The sequence below is a fragment of the Protopterus annectens genome, chromosome 1.part1, assembly GCF_019279795.1.
Source record: "Protopterus annectens isolate FY-2018-M chromosome 1.part1, PAN1.0, whole genome shotgun sequence".
In the NCBI taxonomy this organism is placed as follows: domain Eukaryota; kingdom Metazoa; phylum Chordata; order Ceratodontiformes; family Protopteridae; genus Protopterus; species Protopterus annectens.
The window spans coordinates 1,206,600,094-1,206,621,223 of NC_056726.1; the positions used below are offsets into that span (position 1 = coordinate 1,206,600,094).

A 21,130-nucleotide genomic window follows, 5' to 3' on the forward strand; every position below is an offset into this window, starting at 1 on the left:
TAATTCTATATGCAAGACTGCATATGAGGAAACTACAATGGTGTCTAAAAAGCCTTTGGTGTCAACGTTCTCAGGATCTAGAGTCAATGATTCCTATCATACCTTGTCTACAGATAGAGTTCCTTTGGTTGGCAGAGGCCTGCCACCAAAACAAGGAACTACCATTCACTCTACCCACTGCCACACAAACCCTAACAACAGACGCATCAGACTATGCATGGGGGGGCGCACTTGGCAGGGCAGTGCATTCAGGGCAAATGGAACCCAAGTCAAATGCACCTGCATATCAATCAAAAAGCAATGTTAGCTGTACAGTGTGCTCTGACAGCCTTCATGGACCGCATTCTTCAAGGACAATTATTGGTAAAGACGGACAACACCACTGTTATGTGGTACATAAACAAGTAGGGGGGAAACCCACTCATACCCTCTCTGCAGACTAGCCATGCCTCTGTGGAACACAGCCTTGAGCTACCAAGTGCACTTACAGGTTCAGTTCCTGCCAGAAAAGCTAAATATACTGGCAGACGATCTAAGCAGAAATCTCATGGATTCACATGAGTGGAAACTGGAACCAGTGATATTTAACATGTTGAGAAACAAATGGGGGAGCCCAGAGATAGACCAGTTTGCCTCCCCCAGAACTACCAATTGGACAAATTCTGCACAAGGACCCCCCAAAAACAAGCTTGGAAAGTGGATGCCCTGCCCTTCACCTGGAAAAACCTATCAGTTTATGCCTTTCCCCCTCTGCCTCTCCTTTCCAAGGTACTACTAAAGATCAAACAGGACAATCCAAGGACAGTACCGATTGCAACAGACTGGCCACACCAACACTGGCACCCCCTCTTGCGTAGTGTGTCACTGCTGGCACCATGGCACTTGCCTCAGACCCCTGCTCTGCTGTTTCAGCAGGAGGGCCAGATTCTGCACCCACAACTTCAAACTCTGAACTTGGAAGCCTGGCTCATTACCTTATCTCTCCGTTCCCATCCCTCGGTAAGCAAGTGATGGATGTCATTCTGGAGGCAAGGAGGCCTAGTACTCGAAATTCCTATGCTTAAAAATGGAAAAGATTATGTTCCTAGAGCCATACTCATGGGATGGGCACAGCAGTGCCCAATTTATGTCAGATTCTTCAATACTTAAGTGAGATGCTTCACAAGGGCCTTTCCTTTTCCTCCATCAAAATTCATGCCTCAGCCATTTCAGCTCATTACAGTACAGAACCACCCCTCTTCTCTCATCCACTGCTGAAGCAGTTCCTCAGAGGCCAAAAACTTAAGACCACCCAGGAGAGCCCCTACTCCAGCCTGGGACCTTAACTTTGTATTGGAAAAGCTCACTCTACCTCCCTTCGAGCCAGCTGCAAGTGCAGAGTTGAAATTCCTTTCTTGGAAAACAGCCTTCCTTCTAGCCATCACTTCAGCAAAAAGGGTGTCTGAATTACAGGCCCTCATGGCTGTGGAGCCTTTCATCATCTTTCATGCGGACGGGGTGTCCCTCAGGACCAATCCCTCCTTCTTGCCCAAGGTGGTTTCCAGTGTGGCCCTTAATCAGTCCATTCATTTGCCAACCTTCTTTTCTAATCCACAGAACAAAGGGGAATGAATACTACACCCCTTGGACGTGCACAGACAACTTAGATTTTACTTGGACAGGACTAAACCTCTCAGGAAATCTGAACAGCTGCTGGTTGCATTTGCTGCAGGGGCAGAGGGGAAAGCTATTTCAAAGCAAACCATTTCTAAGTGGATAGGCCATTGCATTCATTTCTGCTATAAGCACCATGGAAAACCTACCCCACAGGGGATAAGACCACATTCAACCAGGGCTGCATCTACATCTATAGCCTTTCTCAGAGGTGTCCGTACTAGGGACATCCTAGAAGCTGCTACCTGGAGTTCTGTACATACCTTCACCAAGCATTACCACTTGCCAATTTTTTCTAAATCTAGAGCTGGCTTTGCCACTGCAGTCTTGCAGGGCCTTGTAGCTGGTCCTAATGCTATCCGATTACCTCCTCCCATCCTTAGCTTTGGGAATATACCCAAATGTGATGACTGCAACAGTGAAACACGAAGAACATAGTACAGTTGTGTACACTTACTATAAATGTAGATGTTTGTGTGTATTCACTGTTGCAGTCCTGGTTACCCTCCCTCCAACCCCCTGACTTCTATTGTATATACCTCTATTCTTGTTTACTATGCTTAAAGCTTTCTGGTGTATTTCCTTTTTTGTTAGAGGTGTAAACTTGTATATAATTGGTTTCCATTATGGGGGCACCTGACATCTGGGGCAAGAAAAACTGATAAAATGACATCGGCTACATGACTACTATGGCTTCTATGACTGCCTGACATCATGGAAGATGAGACAGCAACCGACGCAGGTCCCAAGACTTTGATAATCAGGCCGACTGAGGTCTACTGCAAGCAGATAACCCAAATGTGATGACTGCAACAGTGAATACACTCGAACATCTACATTTATGCTAAGTGTACACAACTGTACTTTATATAGGGTCTTTATGGCAACAAACACGAGCTGAGGTATTGGGAATGGACAAAGACATTATGGGTAGAGGGAGGAGCTTGAAAGTTGGATTCATAGTCTAGAGTGTGCAGCCGAGCCGAATCTGAGAATTGGATCTGAACCCATGTCTTGAGGAATAATAAAAATGGATAACGCAGATGCCTAGTTATGGTGAGTACATAGCTTACAATTTTACAAGTGGCACAATAAATCACTTCTTTGGGAAAAACAAAAGTGTTGTACTCAAGGGTTAAAAATCTCACCTTTTAAAGAAATCAATTGCCCTTCATTAGTGTATTAACAACATTTAAACTTGTACCAACAAAGTTCACCAGCAGGACTTGTAGACACGAAATTTATTTCCAGGTTAAGCGCTTTCATCAAATTAAAATTGACTTCATCAGAACAATGTAAAAACAGTCATAATGATTTAAATATATTGCAATTACACAGGATAGGTTGGATTCCCACCAATCAGCAAAAATACCTTGAATAAATTAATACCATAAAGGCATACACCATAAAGACTAAGTAATCAAGTAAAAACATTTTTTTAAAAAACATTTAAAAGTCAAACAGGTTGGCTGCTAAACGAAGTTGCCACATCAATTCCCTTTTATTTAAAGTGTTTTTCCAGTTACCGCCCCTGGGGTTTACTTCTATTATATCCAATATACCAAACTTAATTCCAGAAAAACTGGCACATAATTTACTATGCCTGAATAGAGCATTAGTTTCTTTTAAATTCTTAATATCATATAAATGTTCATATATCCTGGATCTGAGAGCCCTCTCAGTTTTCCCAACATGCAGGAATTGCACTTAGCCAGATATTCTATTTTACTAGTATGACAATTGCCTTTTTTAAAAAACACTGTGTCCTGGTTAATATTGTCCAGTTTTAAACTAACAACTGACAATATAAATGTACATTGTGTACAACAACCACAGGCTTTTGTAAATTCATTTGATTTTGCACTACTGTTATTCATATTACCCTCTAAAGTAAGTTTCAAATTGCGACCCACTTTAGTACAAAAAATAGGTTTTTCACCCACTGCTTGTAAAATATTAAGGTCACCCCTAAAAATATTCCAATTCTTGTAAATGATGTTCGTTATATCATTGTAGTGTGAACTGTATTGTACCACACATGCCTGCATAAAATTATAGTTAGAGCTCTCAACTTTTACATTATTTTTTGTTTCAGAGAAACTTCTACCTAACAAAGGTTGGTATTTCAAACCCCACTCACTCAGAATCTCCTGTAAAATACTCTCAACAAATTCCAATGGATACCCTCTCTCCAGAAACATATTCTTAAAGTCACTGAATTCCTGAATGACATCCTCAAAATGAGAAGTCATTCTGGAAATTCTAATGGCCTGTCCCTTGACAATACTTTTTTTCTGGTATAGCGGGTGATGACTTTGAAAATGGAGATAAGAATTACAAAAAGTTTTCTTTCTGTACACTTTAGATCTAAAGCAACCTAGTAGTATCCAAATAATGGATCTCTTTCTCATTACATTCATAAGTGAATTTCAAGTAGTGAGTGGTGCTGTTGAGATATTCAGTGAAACCAGCAATGTTTTCTTTGGTACCCTTCCATAAAATAAAAATATCACTCAGGTACCTGCTGTAAAATACAATATCCGAATAGAACCTACTTTTAAAAACAAATTCCTTCTCCCACCCTAATAAGACAATGTTTGCATATGCGGGGGCACAAGCTGCCCCCATGGCAACTCCCTTTATTTGTTGAAAGTATTGCCTTTCAAAAAATATATAATTATTATCTAGTATCAAAGCCATAATTTCACAAACAAGCTGTACATGCTCTGGTGATAATCTGGAATGGTCAAACATTTTTTCAAAATAATCTAAACCTTCCTCCCTAGGAATACAGGAGAAGAAATATTGTACATCTTTTGTCAAAAAAACAAATCAGGGTTCCATAAATCCGGCTTAATCTGTCCCAAAAAAATCCCAAGAGTCTTTAACAAGTTGTGGCGTACCCTCAACTACATGCTTAACCATCTGGTCCACAAAAAACACCAAATTATGCGTCTTAGACCCCCCCCCCCCCTGCTGCCACAATAGGCCTAAACGGGGGTGACGAAACATCTTTGTGGATCTTGGGAATGCCAAACATACTAGGTACCTTGGGAAAATTATTTAGTAAAAAAGAATAAGCTTCCTGACTAATCCTTTGTTCTAAAAGTATTCTTCCAAAAAAAACATCAATTCACTGGTAAGAAATGTTAATCTGGGTTTTGGATACCTGCAAGTAGCTTTCCTCCTGAAACAAAATAGCTTGGATGAGGTTTTTGTAATCTTCACTGTCATAAATCACAACCCCCCCCCCCCCTTATCTGGGGTCATAATATGAATGTTTCTATCATGTTTTAAAGGAATAAGGTTATTCAGAAGTCACTGGTAATGGGACCCCTTTTGAGCAACCATTCATTGATGAATTCCATGTAGAAGAGGATTTTCCCACCCTAAGACGCTCGGAAAGAATAGCGAACAGACAGCAAGGAGTCCAATATTATTACAACTCTGATTACCCCGCTCGCAGGGGTCAGTACCACAAGGGGAGAGGCAGGGGCAGGTATTAGATGGAAATTCTTTCCATTCTAATTATTTGCACCTCTAAAGGATTCAGTATTTACAATTATACAGACAGAGTTATTTCTGAAGAATGTTTTTCACTTTTTTCTAAAGGGTTTAAGTTCGTTCCTGCTAGAATACCAGACATAGCAGAAGTTTTGCTTGATATTCACATGTTTACTAGGAAAATAAATTTTCGATTGTTGTTTCCTGGTAACAATACTGACAGAGTTGGGCAGAGAACTATGGCCTTAAGAAAAAATAGTGTATTTAATCCTCCATTACATCCTTTGGTAGCTAGTTTTGAGAATGTGGTTAAGAAAGATCTGTATCAACTTTGGGCTAATAACAAGAGGTTATTTTTTAACTTGAGTTCCAAAGAGAAAGAACTACTTATTTCTTTAAAACATGGTAGAACATTGTCTTATTAGGGTGGGAGAAGGAATTTGTTTTTGAAAGTAGGTTCTATTCGGATATTGTATTTTACAGCAGGTACTTGGGCGATATTTTTATTTTATGGAAGGGTACCAAAGAACACATTGCTGGTTTCATTGAATATCTCAACAGCACCACTCAATACTTGAACTTCACTTATGAATTTAATGAGAAAGAGATCCATTATTTGGATACTACTATCATTAAGGATGTAGGTTGCTTTAGATCTAAAGTGTACAGAAAGAAAACTTTTTGTAATTCTTATCTCCATTTTCTAAGTCATCACCCGCTATACCAGAAAAAAAGTATTGTCAAGGGACAGGCCATTAGAATTTCCAGAATGACTTCTCATTTTGAGGATGTCATTCAGGAATTCAGTGACCTTAAGAATATGTTTCTGGAGAGAGGGTATCCATTGGAACTTGTTCAGAGTATTTTACAGGAGATTCTGAGTGAGTGGGGTTTGAAATACCAAACTTTGTTAGGTAGAAGTTTCTCTGAAACAAAAAATAATGTAAAAGTAGAGAGCTCTAACTATAATTTTATGCAGGCATGTGTGGTACAATACAGTTCACACTACAAGGAACATCATTTACAAGAATTGGAATATTTTTAGGGGTGACCTTAATATTTTATAAGCAGTGGGTGAAAAACCTATTTTTTGTACTAAAGTGGGTCGCAATTTGAAACGTACTTTAGAGGGTAATATGAATAACAGTAGTGCAAAATCAAATGAATTTACAAAAGCATGTGGTTGTTGTACACAGTGTAGATTTATATTGTCAGTTGTTAGTTTAAAACTGGACAATATTAACCAGGGCACAGTGTTTTTTAAAAAAGGCAATTGTCATACTAGTAAAATAGTATATTTGGCTAAGTGCAATTCCTGCCCGGGGTTTTATGTTGGGAAAACTGAGATGGCACTCAGGTCCAGGATATACGAACATTTATATGATATTAAGAATTTAAAAGAAACTAATGCTCTATTCAGGCATAGTAAATTATGTGCCAATTTTTCTGGATTTAAGTTTGGTATATTGGATATAATAGAAGTAAACCCCAGGGATGGTAACTGAAAAACACTTTAAATAAAAGGGAATTGATGTGGCAACTTCGTTTAGCAGCCCACCTGTGTCTAGGATTGAATGATTTTATATCCATTTTGCCTGCTTTAAAAGAAAGAGCAGAAAGGGTTTGACTTTTAAATGTTTTTTAAAAAAATGTTTTTATTGATTACTTAGTCTTTATGGTGTATGCCTTTATGGTATTAATTTATTCAAGGTATTTTTGCTGATTGGTGGGAATCCAGCCTATCCTGTGTAATTGCAATATATTTAAATCACTATGACTGTATTTACATTGTTCTGATGAAGTCAATTTTATTTTGATGAAAGCGTGTAACCTATAAATAAATTTTGTGTCTACAAGTCCTGCTGGCGAACTTTTTTGGTTTTAGTTTTCTATTTTTCACCAGTTCGCTACTTTTTTTTGGTTTTTAACATTTAAACTTGTACTTTTTATATCTGTACGTACCAAAGGGCCACAATTAAGTTTTTCATTGCCAAGAAGAGATGTGTCCAAATCGGAGTTAACATTACATCCTCTTTTACCACCGAATTCTGGTATCGCCCTTGTTTTCTTCAAAATATCAGAATAACTCAACACTTTACAATTATCTTGAATTATATGCTTAATCTGAAAATTATCTGCAGTGTATGTTACTGCATAAGATTTTTTTTAAATCTCTTTCAAATTGAGTATCATGGGACATCACCACTAGTACCAATTCAATTAGATGTATGTGCTGCAGAAACTTTAACCACTAAAATTGAGGTATAAAATCACTGTAGTCCAGCGTAATTTCATTAAAAAAATCTAAAATATAATATAATTGATATCGCAGTTGTACAAACATATCCTTCAAACAATCCAAGCTTTCATGATCCAAAGACATTAAAAGTGAAACTGTAATATTTTGGATTTTGATAACATTACGCTTAACATATAACAGATGGCCACTAATAGCATGGATGTAATTATTGACATATGTAGCCTTCCGCTACACCTTAGAAATAAAACTTTTGCCAATATAATCCATAAAAATGTATATATCTAAAAATGTAGTACTAATCAGACCTGAAAATAAATGTTAAAAAATCTACACTTTCATTAACAGGTTGTACAAATTCAAGATCCTGTCCACCTCTCGTATCTGCAAAAATAAAAAGATCATTTGTAAAGCAAACATACGATTTAACCCATTCGAAACCTTCTAAAGATTATAAACATGTGCATCCCTACTTATTCATCACTAACATCGCAAACATATGGGCAACACTGGCCCCCATAGCCACACCTTTTAATTGCTTAAATATGGAACCATTGAAAGTTGAGCCAAAACATTGCAAATCCACCACTCTGAACTGTGGCAGCAGCAAAATATTTTAAAGATATGGGACTCCTTTGTCAGACACTCTTAACTTATCACTTGTATTGTTGGACAAGGAGAGGGTTACAGTGAATTGTCTTTTAGATGCCAGAATCTCTAACATTACAAGGGCACTTAGGACCCCAACTTCTGACAGATATCACTAAAGTATGTTAGTATACGTGAAGGAGTGAGTGAACTGAGATGTAAAACCCCAAGGGCATGCAGTGGACATATCAGAACTTTCCATGCCTCAAATTTATAAATGCAAGTAGTGACACTGGTGCTAAGGGGGGGATCCTTCCTTCACTGCTGTTGATGCCTAGATGCAGAGAAAAGATAATCTGCCATAATTGGTTAAGTAGCTGGTGTCATTCCAGGGGAATCCAGTATGTGTCAGCATGGGATGAGATGCTCAGCAGTCCAGCTTGGGTGAGTAAGCATGGCCTTCACCTGTCATTCTAATGCTTCTGCATACTGGTTAAATCTTTTGCTGCCCCTTAGTGCCTTTTTTGTCAGAGTCCATTTGATTGATAATCCATGACTAATAGATCAATCCTGAAATTGGATCACATTAAGATGGGTCTCCTCAACGACAGAAGTCTAAACAATGAATTGCTTAGTTGAGGTGTTTCAATATTTGGAAAACATTGATGTCTGTGTAGTTACTGATAGTTGCTTTAAATGTAACGAAAGCATTGGCTCTATACCTAGGCTTTGTACTTTTTGTGGCTTCTGACCTGACTGTAAATGTGATGGGTTCAGTGAACGTATTGGTTCCAGGCAGATTCCTAAGGAGCCCACCAACTGAACTCCCTGAACTACAGATCACACCACATAGGATTAATTATCAACTAATAGCTTGTTACAAAATGCATTTTTATCCCTGAAAAACACATAAGATTCCTCTGTGTTCTAGATGTTGTCCCTGTTAGCAAAAACTCACATTATTTTGGGTAACTGTAACTTTCCTATGCTTCCAAAGTAAAGTAGGTCCAAAAAGTCCTAGACTTAATATACAGAAACTCACTTGAGCAGATGGTTAAACAAACCTACTAGAGGACTCGGCATTCTTAACCGGAGTCTTAAAAAGGCCTCCTCTTGTATTACTTCTGTAGTATCTCTTTCCCCAGTGAAGTCAGACCACAAATGTGTGACCTTTTCCTTTAAACTCACAAATGCCTGTAAAGGAAAATACATTGAATTGAAGGACTACGAATGTGCTCTCCTCAACCTCTTCTGTAATGAAACAGCAAAATTCACTTTTGACTGCACAGCCCTTAACCATCAGATGAAGCAGCAAACTTCACTAAAGAATTGTACACCCATTTAGAAAAATGCATAGAGCTAGCAGTCCCTGTCAGAACTGAGTATCATGGGAAAATCAAAAATAAACCACTCTGGTGGTCCACAGACATAAATAAACTGTACAACAAAAGAAAGGAGCCCCTTAAATTATATAGCAGATCCAAACATCCTCTTCTTAAGGAAGAAATTAAAAAATTACAAAAAAATGAAAACACTGCCAATTCCTCTAAAGGAGACCTTGAACTAATGCTGGCCTCTAAAGCCAATGATAATTATAAGTTCTTCTTTAGTAATGGTAGAAAACTTGTTCTGAATTTATTCACAGCAAGAAGTTTTCTGGTTCGATCCTTGGCTGGGATGCCTTCTGTGCAGAGTCTGCATGTCCTCCCTGTGGTCGCGTGGGTTTCCTCCGCGTGCTCCGGTTTCCTCCCACATCCCAAAGACATGCTGTAGGTGGATTGGACTCTCTAAATTGGCCCTAGGTGTGAGTGCGTGCATGTGTGTGCCTTCTGTGGAAGGTTGGGCGCCGGGCTGGCAACTCGACACCGTAAAACTCCACTGCCAGTCATGAGCGGACAGGTGATCCGCTGTGGCGACCCCTAACCGGGAAAAGCCGAAAAAAGAAGAACAACAACAACAACTCCTAATCTGAACAAGCAGGCATTGCCAATGTCCTTGCAAACAAATTTAGTGCAACCTTCAGCCGAAGACTCCTGTCAAGAGTGTTGAAATACCTTACCCACTTATCTCTAAAGATCATTTATTGAAAGTGCTAACCAAGACCAAAATAATTCCTTTGTGAGACTTCACAGTATACCTGTTTGTTTAATTAATAGTATTAAATATGCTCTTACAGGCCTACTTTTTAACACAAGTTTAGATACTGGTTTAGTCCCTGATGAGTAGTGTACTACCTTACAGCCAGGTGAGGTAATTACAGACTAAACAAAGCCTTATATCTCAAGCCATGGAATATAAGACCTCATAAACTACAATATCAAGAATCTTATTAGACTTTGCTTTGTGAGGGATAGAGCCTGTCTATCGAATCTGGTAAACTTCAGAGGGGTTATAGAGGCTGCATACAGTGAATGTGTGTTGCACACAGCATATATTGACCTGGCTGAGGCCTTTGATACCATTTTTCATGCTGGCATCATACAGAAACCACAAGCTTTTAAAATCGATCTGTATGTGATAATATGGATTACAGACTTGCTGAAAGACAGAACACATACAGTGTTAAAGTAACCAGTGATGTCTGTCAGAGCTCAGTGCTGGGACCTCTCCTTTTCAGGGTTCACTTTTCAGATCTCCAAGCAGAGAGCCAAGACCTCGGAATAACAATGTTTGCATATTATTGCAGACTGGAAGTTGTTGTTAAATCACCCTCTGATACCCTAACCCTCCAAAATGAACTCTCCTAGTAAACTCTTAGTGTACTACAAAAGGGTAAAACTAAATGCTGATAAGTATTGTATCGTCACTTGTAGTAGACAACCTCTCACACTGTATAAACAACATACTAGTTGAAAAGAAAAATGTAGTTGGGGATTAGTAACCTGGATTGATAGCTCTCTGTCGTAACAGTGGTTTATTTAACAGAGGTAATTGCCGAAGGAATGTCATCAAAGTCTAAAGAGGTAATCAGTCCTGTATACTAAGAAATAATCAGCCAAACTATTGAGTACAGTGCCCCCTTCAGGATGTATCTCACTAAATACCAAACAGTTAGAACCAAAAAGTTCTACCCAGAAAGATCACAGGCCTAAAGTTCGTAAGCATTCAAGAGAAGATGGATGCTCTAGCCCTTTATTTAATGTCTTACAGACGTCTGAGGAGAGATTTCGGTGTCGTGTACCACACTATTAGATACCTGGTTATAGATCCCCTGTACCTTCAGAAATTTGATTGCTCCACCCGTACTAGAACCAGGGATCTAGATTTTTATCGACACATAAACAAAACATGGTGGAGGTACAGATTTACAAAACCTCTCACCTCCCAAACCTCTGGAATAAACTTCCTGCGTAATGAAACTCACTGTCTTCCTTTAAGCATAATGTGAGTGACTGGATGGGTATCCACAAATTTTCTCCAGGATTATCTGGTGGGTGTAGCCCTCCTGGAGAAAGGAGATAGTCTATGGCTGGAGACTGTCAAAGAGTAAGTATGTTTGTGGGAGGGTACTGGCAAGGCAGAAATGGTCATAAGACTCATTGGCCTTGGAATAGCTATGAATTATTGTATTTGTAAGACTCAGTAGCGTCGGAAATTCTATGAATCTAAAACACTTGTTTGAGATACCCTTCTGTTCCAGTACACCTTTACAACAGGGAGAGTCAGTATGCTTAACATTTCTTAACTGCATAAACAAAAGTAAATGCTCTTTAAAGTCATCTGTGAATAATCCTGTTGTACAAATACTATTTTTCTAGTTAGCTAGTTTTCTGCCTGGTTGCCACAGCTTCCACATCCCTTGTTTTCTCATGTAACAACAAATCACTTTTGCCCTTTACCCTTCAGAACACCATATAATCTGAAATTAAATTGTCTTATTTTTTCCTCTAGTCCAGTAAGCAGCGACTAAATTTGATCAAGTCTTTTAGCAGTCTCTGTTGCCTTTCCCTGATTTTCTGCCATTTACTGTCTAACTGGCTCCATCAGTACTTGTTTTCTTGTTGGCATCAAACATCCCAAAAGAGTTCCTTTGTTCATTTTGAATTGCCTCCTGGCTGTTGATTACCTTGCTGAAGTTCAATCGTAACATAATTTTGGCTTCTTTAGGTGGCAAATGTCAACTGTCGTATTGACTAGATTCTTACTCATGAGCTAATTCTCTCTCAAAATATTCTACCTGTACATCAGAGTCCACACCTTCTGTTATCCATTCAGATAAACCTTTATCCTTCCCTTTTACTCAGATGTCAAATTGACTATTTAAAACAAACAAAAAAAAACTTTACTAAGAGATTTATACTCCTTATCAAACAAAGCATTTTGAGAAATCTAAAATGCCTTTTGAATATTTTGTGTTTGCCATTATGGGAAGGAGTACTATGGATGTTTAATCTGCCTGAAGATTGTATTAAATAGTTTTTAAAACTAAGAATATCACATTGGTTCTAGGTGATGGTCAGTGCGGATGTGACACTGATCCCGTTTGCAAAAAAATGGGAAAAGCGGAGTTGTGGATGGATGAGTACCACTGTAGCTTTGAAGTAACTTATCAAAGTATGATGCTCTTGCTGATTGGTTTTAGATAATTTATGTAGTGGTTAAATACCTGTGCCTGTTTGTGAGTCATGAGAATTTCCCGTGTCATTGCTGAGTCTACTACTTACTGTTTTGCATAGGTGAAGCCACTGCTCCAAGTCACACGGCAGGATGAGGTTGTGCAGGCTAAGGATGTAGAACTACAGAAAGTGAAGGAGAAACAGCTAATGGTGGAAATGGACCTGAATGAACTACAGCGCAAACACCAGCAGGTGAGTCCCCTTTGTTCGAATACTGATTGCATTGTGAGTCTTCTGGATTCGTTTTTTTGCAGTTTGTTTGATAAAAATGAGTATTACATTATATTTGTAACAGAAAAAGTAGAGCTACTTATTTATGGAGAGTTTAAGATAAATTAAGAATTGTGTACATAGAACAACTAGCAGTGTCTAAGTAGGTACATATACATCTGAAATACGTTTAACTGAGAGATAGGCTCATAGGATCATAGGAGGATACTGGCCCTAGAGCCTTTTTAAGTCTTAACAATTCATTACCTAATTTTCCCAGTTATCAATGTCCGTGGGCTAGAACGGCTTTGGTATATGCCTGTGCCTGAGGGCATAAGGCACATCTACAGACTGCTTTTATCCATAAGGGGCATAGGTGACAAGCCAGTAGTGAATTTGCAATTTCTTGTCCAATGTCCAAAAATGTGTTAGAATAGGCTTAGGGAGGAGCTGTATTTCACATGAATGGAAAGTCTGTTCCATAGAGGGGGTAATCTCTAACACATATACCTGTCCCTCAGAAATGTTTTGTTTATGTCACAGATGAGGCTTAGATCCTCAGATTCGGTAATTCAAGTGCTGTTTGTTGTGAGAAAGTGTAGCAGATCCGTCGGTGAATGCCTTGTAGGTTAGGCATAGATCGTCCTTCAGTAATCTGTAGGAGACCAAGCACAGGGCTTTGAGGCGGTCCGCATAGGGCATATTATTTACACCCTTAGTCTTTTAGTGAGGAACCTCTGTGTCTGCTTCAGCTGTTGCAAATACCTTGTCAGGTACATGCCAAAATATGTATTGTATGCGATTATTGGTCTGATGAGGGCTGCATATAGTGGGATTATAATCTCCTTAGTTCTGGAAGTTGCACCATGTAGAAGAATTTTCTCACTACCATGGACACATGGTGATCAAAGTTCTGGTTACTGGCAACAAGAGTTCCCAAATCCTTTACCACTGGGTCTACTCTTAGGGGAGTATTATCAATGTTGCAGTTTGCAGACATGGTCATCTTCCTAAAGGGTATGATTATGCAGTTTTTTGCATTGAGTTTTAGGCCATGGTTCTGGCACCAGTTGTTTTTCTGTGTCTATGTCCTTTTATTTAGTTATGTTTACATGATGTGATGTGTACTACATTCGCATACGCACAATTCATATTAGCCTTCTTCAGGTTTAACCTATGTTTACATGATGTGATGTGTACTATGTTCGCATACACGCACAGTTCATATTGTTCTTGTTTAACCTATGTTTACATGATGTGATGTGTACTATGTTCGCTTGTACACGCAGTTCATATTAGCCTTGTTCATATTAAACCTGTGTTTACATGATGTGATGTGTACTACGTTCGCATACACCCACAGTTCATATTATTAGCCTTGTTCATGTTTAACGTTTTTAAACATCTGTTTCCAAAGTAAATATGTGTGCATGGATTCCTGCATATTTCATTCCCCGTTTCACAGTCTATATATCAATAATTTATTTGTCTTTTTAGATTTTAATTACATAAATACATATTATTTGCTGTTTTATTTATTTTTATTTTCATTTGTTAACTGGGGTAGAATGCTGATCTCAGTAGACCATTTTCAGGTTCAGTCTCAGAAGTACAATTAAAAATGGAAAGAAAATACAGTATATTTGAGGGAAAAAGTGCAAACAACATGGAAGAAGAAATGGAACTGCCAAAAGCTAGTGTACCCATGTTGATTTTGTAATTACACAGTAAGCATGTATTCCAGAAAATTAACAAAGCCTTTGTAAACAAAAATGGCAAGTAAGTGGTATTTACAGTATTTAAAGTAGAATAAGAGAAAAAAGGACAAAAGAAAAGAGACCAAAGAGTAAATGAAGGGAAGAAAATAGGTTAGCGACTGTTTTGAAGACAAGCGACAAGGTGGGGGGGAGATATGCAGGAGAACAGGGCTTGATGGCTGTAGTAGATGGGTGGATGGGATAGCCTTGGGACTGCTGTGAAAGTAGTAGCCTGAGTCGGTGCACATGTGGCCTTTTTGAAGCATTTGGAAATCGCTTGATCAGAAAGGGTTTTTTTTTTTTTCTTTTTCTTTTTTTTTTTTTTTTTAGTTGTAATCTGAATTTCTGGAATGCTGAGATTGTTTTCAGATTTGCTGGCAGTGCTTCCTTTGCCTGTGGGGCCTTTATTTCTATGGGGTATTTAAGGATAGGGAGAATTGTGAGCATAGATTGTAATTAGCCTTCTTACCAAAAGAACAATCATCAAAGAAATGGCATTCACTTCATATGTTAACTTATAACTTAGAGATGAAATCAGTAATGTGCATTTCTGCTTTATAGGTAACCATTTTGCCTTTGTTAGATCTGAACAGTGGTGTTCAGGTTTAGGGACCAAGTTGATAAATTTACAGATGTTGTTTTTAAGAAGTGTGTATTTTCTTGGAGGCTTTAACTATAATTGAGTATTTCTTCCCACTTTTTTGCTGAAAATTTGCAAGCAGACTTTCATGATAAACATGAGTGTCTTAGTCTTTGAAAGCATATCTGTATGATTATGTATGTAATAGTGCATACAGATATAGACACCCACAAGTTGGTACATACTTGTGGGAATATGAATGCAGACGTATACAATATGTAAGAGGGGAGGGAGGGTGGCCTAATGGTTAAGGTGTTTGCCTTACAAACATAAGATACAGGGTTTGAGTCTCAAGGGATAATTGGCTAGGCTTAAAATGACTCGCAAGGGCAGATAGCCTAGTACTAATCTATGAACCTATCTATGAACCTATACTTTCGTGGAGGATATCTACATCTTCGGGGGATTCGGTGATTTAATCTAGCTTGCAGTTGTCAGCAAATTTAGTCAGCCAAAGGCTGTCTACGTTTTCCTTGACTTCAGACAAGTATGTTCCAAACTGGAGACTTCTCACTACCAAGCCCTGTGGGACACTACTAGTAACAAGCATCTTGGTGGAAGTGGATTCCTTCACCTTGGTTCATGTGTCCTATCTGTGAACCATTTGGCTGTTCATCTGGTGACATAGGGATTTATGCTTAAATTTGAGTTTGTGTATAATACCCAAGTGATGTACTACATCAGATGCCTTTGCCAGGTCAAGCTAGGCAGTATGTACCTTTTCGCCCTCACACATGGTTCTAGTGACCTTCAAAGAAGTCTACCAAGTTTAGTGTCAAGGCCTTTCCTTGACCAAAGCAAACTGGGATGTGTCCATTGTTTGAAGATTTCCTGCATCTTTGTTTATCAGGTCCACAATAATTATTTCCATTGACTTGCATATAAACTAGTCAAACTTACGAGTCTGTAGTTCCCTGGGTCTGTTGATGGTCTGCCTTTGTGTAAAAGGATGATAGTTGCAGTCCTCCATTCCCTAAGGATGAAGCCTATATGGAGGATGTGGTTGAATAGTGATTTTAGTGGGCCTGACTGGTGTTATTTCAAGCTATTTAGCAGGCATCCTGGTGTATTATCAGGACCCATTTATGCAGTGTTTTCAGCTCTGGAGAGTGCATTGAGGACTTTAGTGATAGTTGGTGGAGAAATGGTAAAGAGTATTTTCTGGGGGGGATGGTCTGGGTGTGATGAGGGGGTGAAATTGGAGCTAAATTTATTGGTCAGCAAATTTGTTATATTCCCTGGTTCAGTATAGGAAGTTCCATTTACTGTTAGTTCAGCACACTTTTGGGTGTTCCTGTTAAAGTTGCATACATAATTGAAAAATACCTTGTGGTTATCCTTAGCCTGGGAGGCTGTCTTTGCCTCGAAATTAGCTTTGGTGAACTTGATTAATCCCCTGAGTTGCTTGTTGAGACTGATTAGGGAGTTTTTTTGTGTTTTCAACATAGCCCTTCATATTTTTGGACATAATTTTCTTTCTTTTGTTGTACAACTTATTTACAATGGAGTCCACCAATGGGCTTGTTTTTAAAATTTGTCCTAAATTTATTTTGCTTTGGTACTGCTGTTTCAATGCAGTTATTTAAATGCTTGTACAGTGTTTCAGTAAACACTTCAACATAGGCCACTGTGTTCTTTGAGTTTGGGGGTGGGGGGGACTTGCAATTCAGCTATTCCTTCACTTAATAGGAGGTAGTTAGCCTTGAAAAAGTTCTGGGGTTTGCCGGGAGTTCCTCCTTTATATTTATTTCAAGAGTTACCGTTGTGTGATCTGATCTGATCTGATCTGATCTGATCTGACCAGTGAGGACATTACAGAAGGGGTGAGATTGGGTGTAACGTTCCCTCATATTTGTGAGTACCAGATCCAGGATATTTGTACCCCTAGTAGGTGTGCAAACTAGCTGTTCCAGGAGGTTTGCATTGACAAAATCCAGGAATCTTTGAGTCTACAGGTTAGTAGTTGTGTATGTATCCCAGTTTAAGGTGGGATAGTAGAAATTAACCATGAATGTGGTTTTGGGTGGAATTGTGAGAGACTGTAGTACATTCATGTATGTGGTATGGTTATCCTGAGTCATAGACAAGGACCTATAGCTAGCAAGGATATGGTATTAGACTATACCTAAGGTTAGTTGGACTTGAGTAGCTCAAGCATGTCATATTGTTTGACCACTCTTGCCGTGTGTTTGCTTTTTATGTAGATTGATACACCTTCAGCTCTCGTCTTTTCTTATGCAGTAGCTGGTCTAAATGCGTGGAAGGCATTATAGCCTTGTACTGCCAGGGTGCCTTCTCCGGCTTTAGGCCATGTGTCAGTAACTGTGCAAATATAAACACTCCAGGGTGAGGAGTGCTTCCAGGGAGTGGAGCTTCTTGTTAGGTCTCCTAGCATGCTGTATATTCTAGCCGATAGTTGTAGAAAAGCTGCAGACACAAAGATAAAGCTAATTAAGTTTAACTGTGTACACTGTATCTGTATTTACTACAGCTGAATAAGTTGGTTAAGAACAGCGTTTAATACATGGGCTTAGAGTGAAGTTGTTTGGTTGAAGATGTACTCCATGCATTATACTGAGGACCTTATGGATGTGGGTTGCTACTTATGATGATGGCATGGTTATCTGGGCTGTAGAGGAGGCTTCAGTTAATTTGACAGAACATATTTAACCAAATTATATAGTGCTTTTGCTGGGTTGCTGCTTTTGGTGGTTAAAAAATGGACATTATCTGTAAGTATTAGTAATATTTTTTGCTAGCGGCTTCACAATGTGCAGTGCATTACTTTTTCTCCTGCCTTTTGTTGCCTATATAGATTTTATTTCTTCATATGCAAATGGTAAAAATTGTATATGTATAGGTAAAAAATAGTCACATCTCTTGGATTTCTGCCTTTTAGCACATGACCTATGTTGTGTGGAACTTGTTCATAATGCTTTTATACTTGGACTGTTGTCAGGAATGTTACTGGTAAAGTCATGCAGTACTTTATTCTTCTTTACTTCATTCTCTGCAACTGAGCTGTCTAAACTTAAGCCTTCACTAAATTTAAACCCATGAAGCCTTTTAAATGGCTTCTTTTTTAACATTTTTCTTGTTTGTTTATTTGTATTTATTAAGTGGAGTAGTAGACTGATCCACAGAGGACCTTCTTCAGTAGCAAACTGGGATAAGAAACAAATGTAAAATAAGTAGTTATACAAAATGCATAAAAATGGATCATAAAAGTAGAAACACAGAGCTGTAACAAAGTAAATTGTAGAACATGTATATATGAAGGGTAGGTATAAAACTTTAAAGTCAGCATGAGGTAAGATATTTCAGGTTTCAGGTACATCAGCCCATAAAATGTACTAGACTGCTGGAAATAACTAGTTCAAAATGAGGGAGAAATTGAAAATTAAATGATTAGAGTGAAGAAAGTGAGTGGATCATGTAGATACATGGTTATTAAGAGCTGGGTGAAGTATAGACAGAAGATTGCTAGTTTGCTGAGTTAATGCTTAAGTGACTGCAAGTACGCTGAAGCAGTGACTGGTAGACTTTTTTATGCTGGTCAGCTAATGTGCTTCTAAACTGGCTGTTACTGGGGGAGTTACACTTGTCTTTGGGCAGTGTGTCCCATAGTTTGGGCACGAGAATAGAGAAGGCATAACCAACTGTGGCTGCATTAGCAGAGCGCTGGGTTAAGAGATGGTGCATTACTTGCAGTAGAACAAAGGCTGTAGCTAATGCAGGAGAAGAAAGACTGTAGTTGTGCAAAGCGTAGCTAGCCTATAACTGAGAGGAGAAGAAGACCTTGGCTGATGAGAATGAAGTCTGTAAAACCTGGACAGGAAGATAATTGGCAGTGCTGGAGAGAGTCAACAGGATGAAGTGATGTTTGGTTCAGGCTGAGAGTAGGGTGTCTAGGCTATTCTGTTAGAAGGAAGTTGCAAATTATTCACAATTTTCTTTGAGGTTTAAGCTAGTATTGCGAGGCTTTATTGTAATTGGAATTGTAGGAATTTTTGGGACTAGTAATTCAGTCTTTGGGAGTAACGAAGTGATAGATTTTGGGACAACCAGAGATGGAAGAGTTGACTTTAGGTTTAATGTTGTTGTTGTGTAGGGACATGATGGTACTGGGGTTGTGTGTGATACCTAAGTATTTAAAGGGGTGAACTTGTTCAGTGTGCTGGTTATTATAAGGGGGGATGAAAGGAGATAGATTCTTTGAGTCTTTGTTTGAAGTCAGAGGGAAAGAGGGTTGCTGAAATACTGAAGAGGCACAAGGCAAGTTTAGACACTTGGGGAATTCTACAGGTAATCTTTTTAGTCATACATAGTTTGTTATTGGATATAATAGTACATGTTCTGTGGGAAAGAGAGATTGTGAAACCAGTCCATGGTACAAGATCAAAAGCTGAAATGTGCAAGACATGTATATTACATAATTATATCATTGTGCGTTACTTTTGCTGTGTCTTTTTGCTCTTCAGGGCCTGGGTCTTGGCTGAAAAGGGTCTTTGGACAAGTCTACTTACTTAGTTATCAAATAGAAAATAAATAAATAATACAAAGGATTTGTGTATGCTGCCACTGCATACATAAATAAAATAGAAGTGATAATTTGACATATGTGAAGTTGTTAAATCTCGCCGTTTATTCTCACTAATGTGTTCGGAGCCGATCCTCGACTCCGACACGGCCGACAGTAAAGCTCAAGGCTTGCCAGTAGCTCGAGACCAAGCCCCCCATCCCACAATGCACCGCCGGAATTACCTCAGATCTAGTTTGCCGCAGCAAGAGAGATCTTGGTGATCCAGCTAGCTCAGACCATTTGTGAGGAAAAAAACAGCAAGTTTTGATAAAAAAAAAACCTTTCTTTTTGTCTAGATATTTTCATATAGATAGTTGTGTGTTAGTGTTAAAATTTTAATAATAGAATCTGTAGTTTCTGATAGTTAGTGCCCTGTTGGCTTAGTTGTTTTGTGTGGGCCTTTTAGCCCTATTTAGAGTTATTAATCTCTATTTTCTAATAGTCAAGGTTTTTCTCTGTGGGCCTCTTTAGCCCTGTATTTGTAAAATATAGTTTAACTGTTATAGATAGTGCCCAGGTTGGGCTTAGTTGCTTTGTGGGTTTTTACAAGGAATGTAAGGACTTTACTGTTTTAGTTACAGTATACTGGTTTTTGATTTACTTTTACTATGTCGGATGACAAGGAAAAGTCCCATCCTAAATCGGGATTCAAGAAATGCCCAGATTGTGGGCAGAAAATGTCCATTACTGACGGACACATTCAATGTGTCTACTGTCTGGGGGCTAAACACCTCCTAGACACTTGCAGCATTTGCCATTCTTTTTCTTCAAGAGTCCTCTTGGAGAGAAGGAGGAAGCTGATAGACAGGGGATTAGTGCAGCATTCCTTTTCTGAGGTATTGAGTAGCCATGAAGGTACTAGCATGTCCTCCAAATCCAGAAAATCTTCAGACCCCCAAAATGGCAAAAAAGGCAAAAAACTTCAGAGGGAGAGTCATTGGTTCCACAGACCTCAGAACTGAGTGTACCTTTGATTTGGAGCCAGCTCTCAGTATTGGAGCTGGTCTCTGAGGTTCCCTCTTCTCCTCTGCTCCAGTCAGCACCTTCGGTGCATTCATCTAAGTCCTCAGTCAGCCTTTCAGATTTGGACATGGATCGGCTAGTGCAGAAGCTTTTACAGGCACCAGGACTTGCCAAATTGTTGTCGGCCCCGACCAGCTCGTCGGTGCCGAAGACCATGGAACCAGATTTGTCTACTTCTCCTCCGAGCCATACTGGACCCTCGGAGCCGAAGGAAACTGAACCGATGATTGTCGAACCCTTGGAGCCGATACCCGCAGTGGTGTTATCGGCTCCATCTACTCGGATGTCCTCGGCGCCGAC

General features: G+C 38.9%; 1 protein-coding gene across 4 annotated transcripts in view; it reads left to right on the forward strand.

The window, feature by feature from the left end:
* The window catches only part of LOC122809252 (myosin-10-like), a 3,714,157-nt gene that overhangs the window by 2,451,696 nt on the left and 1,241,331 nt on the right, over window positions 1–21,130 (forward strand). For all 4 annotated transcript variants that reach the window (XM_044080584.1, XM_044080595.1, XM_044080606.1 and 1 more), the window contains one exon: window positions 12,679–12,810. In XM_044080584.1, the coding sequence (XP_043936519.1) occupies window positions 12,679–12,810 (132 nt within the window). The remainder of the gene's footprint in view (window positions 1–12,678; window positions 12,811–21,130) is intronic.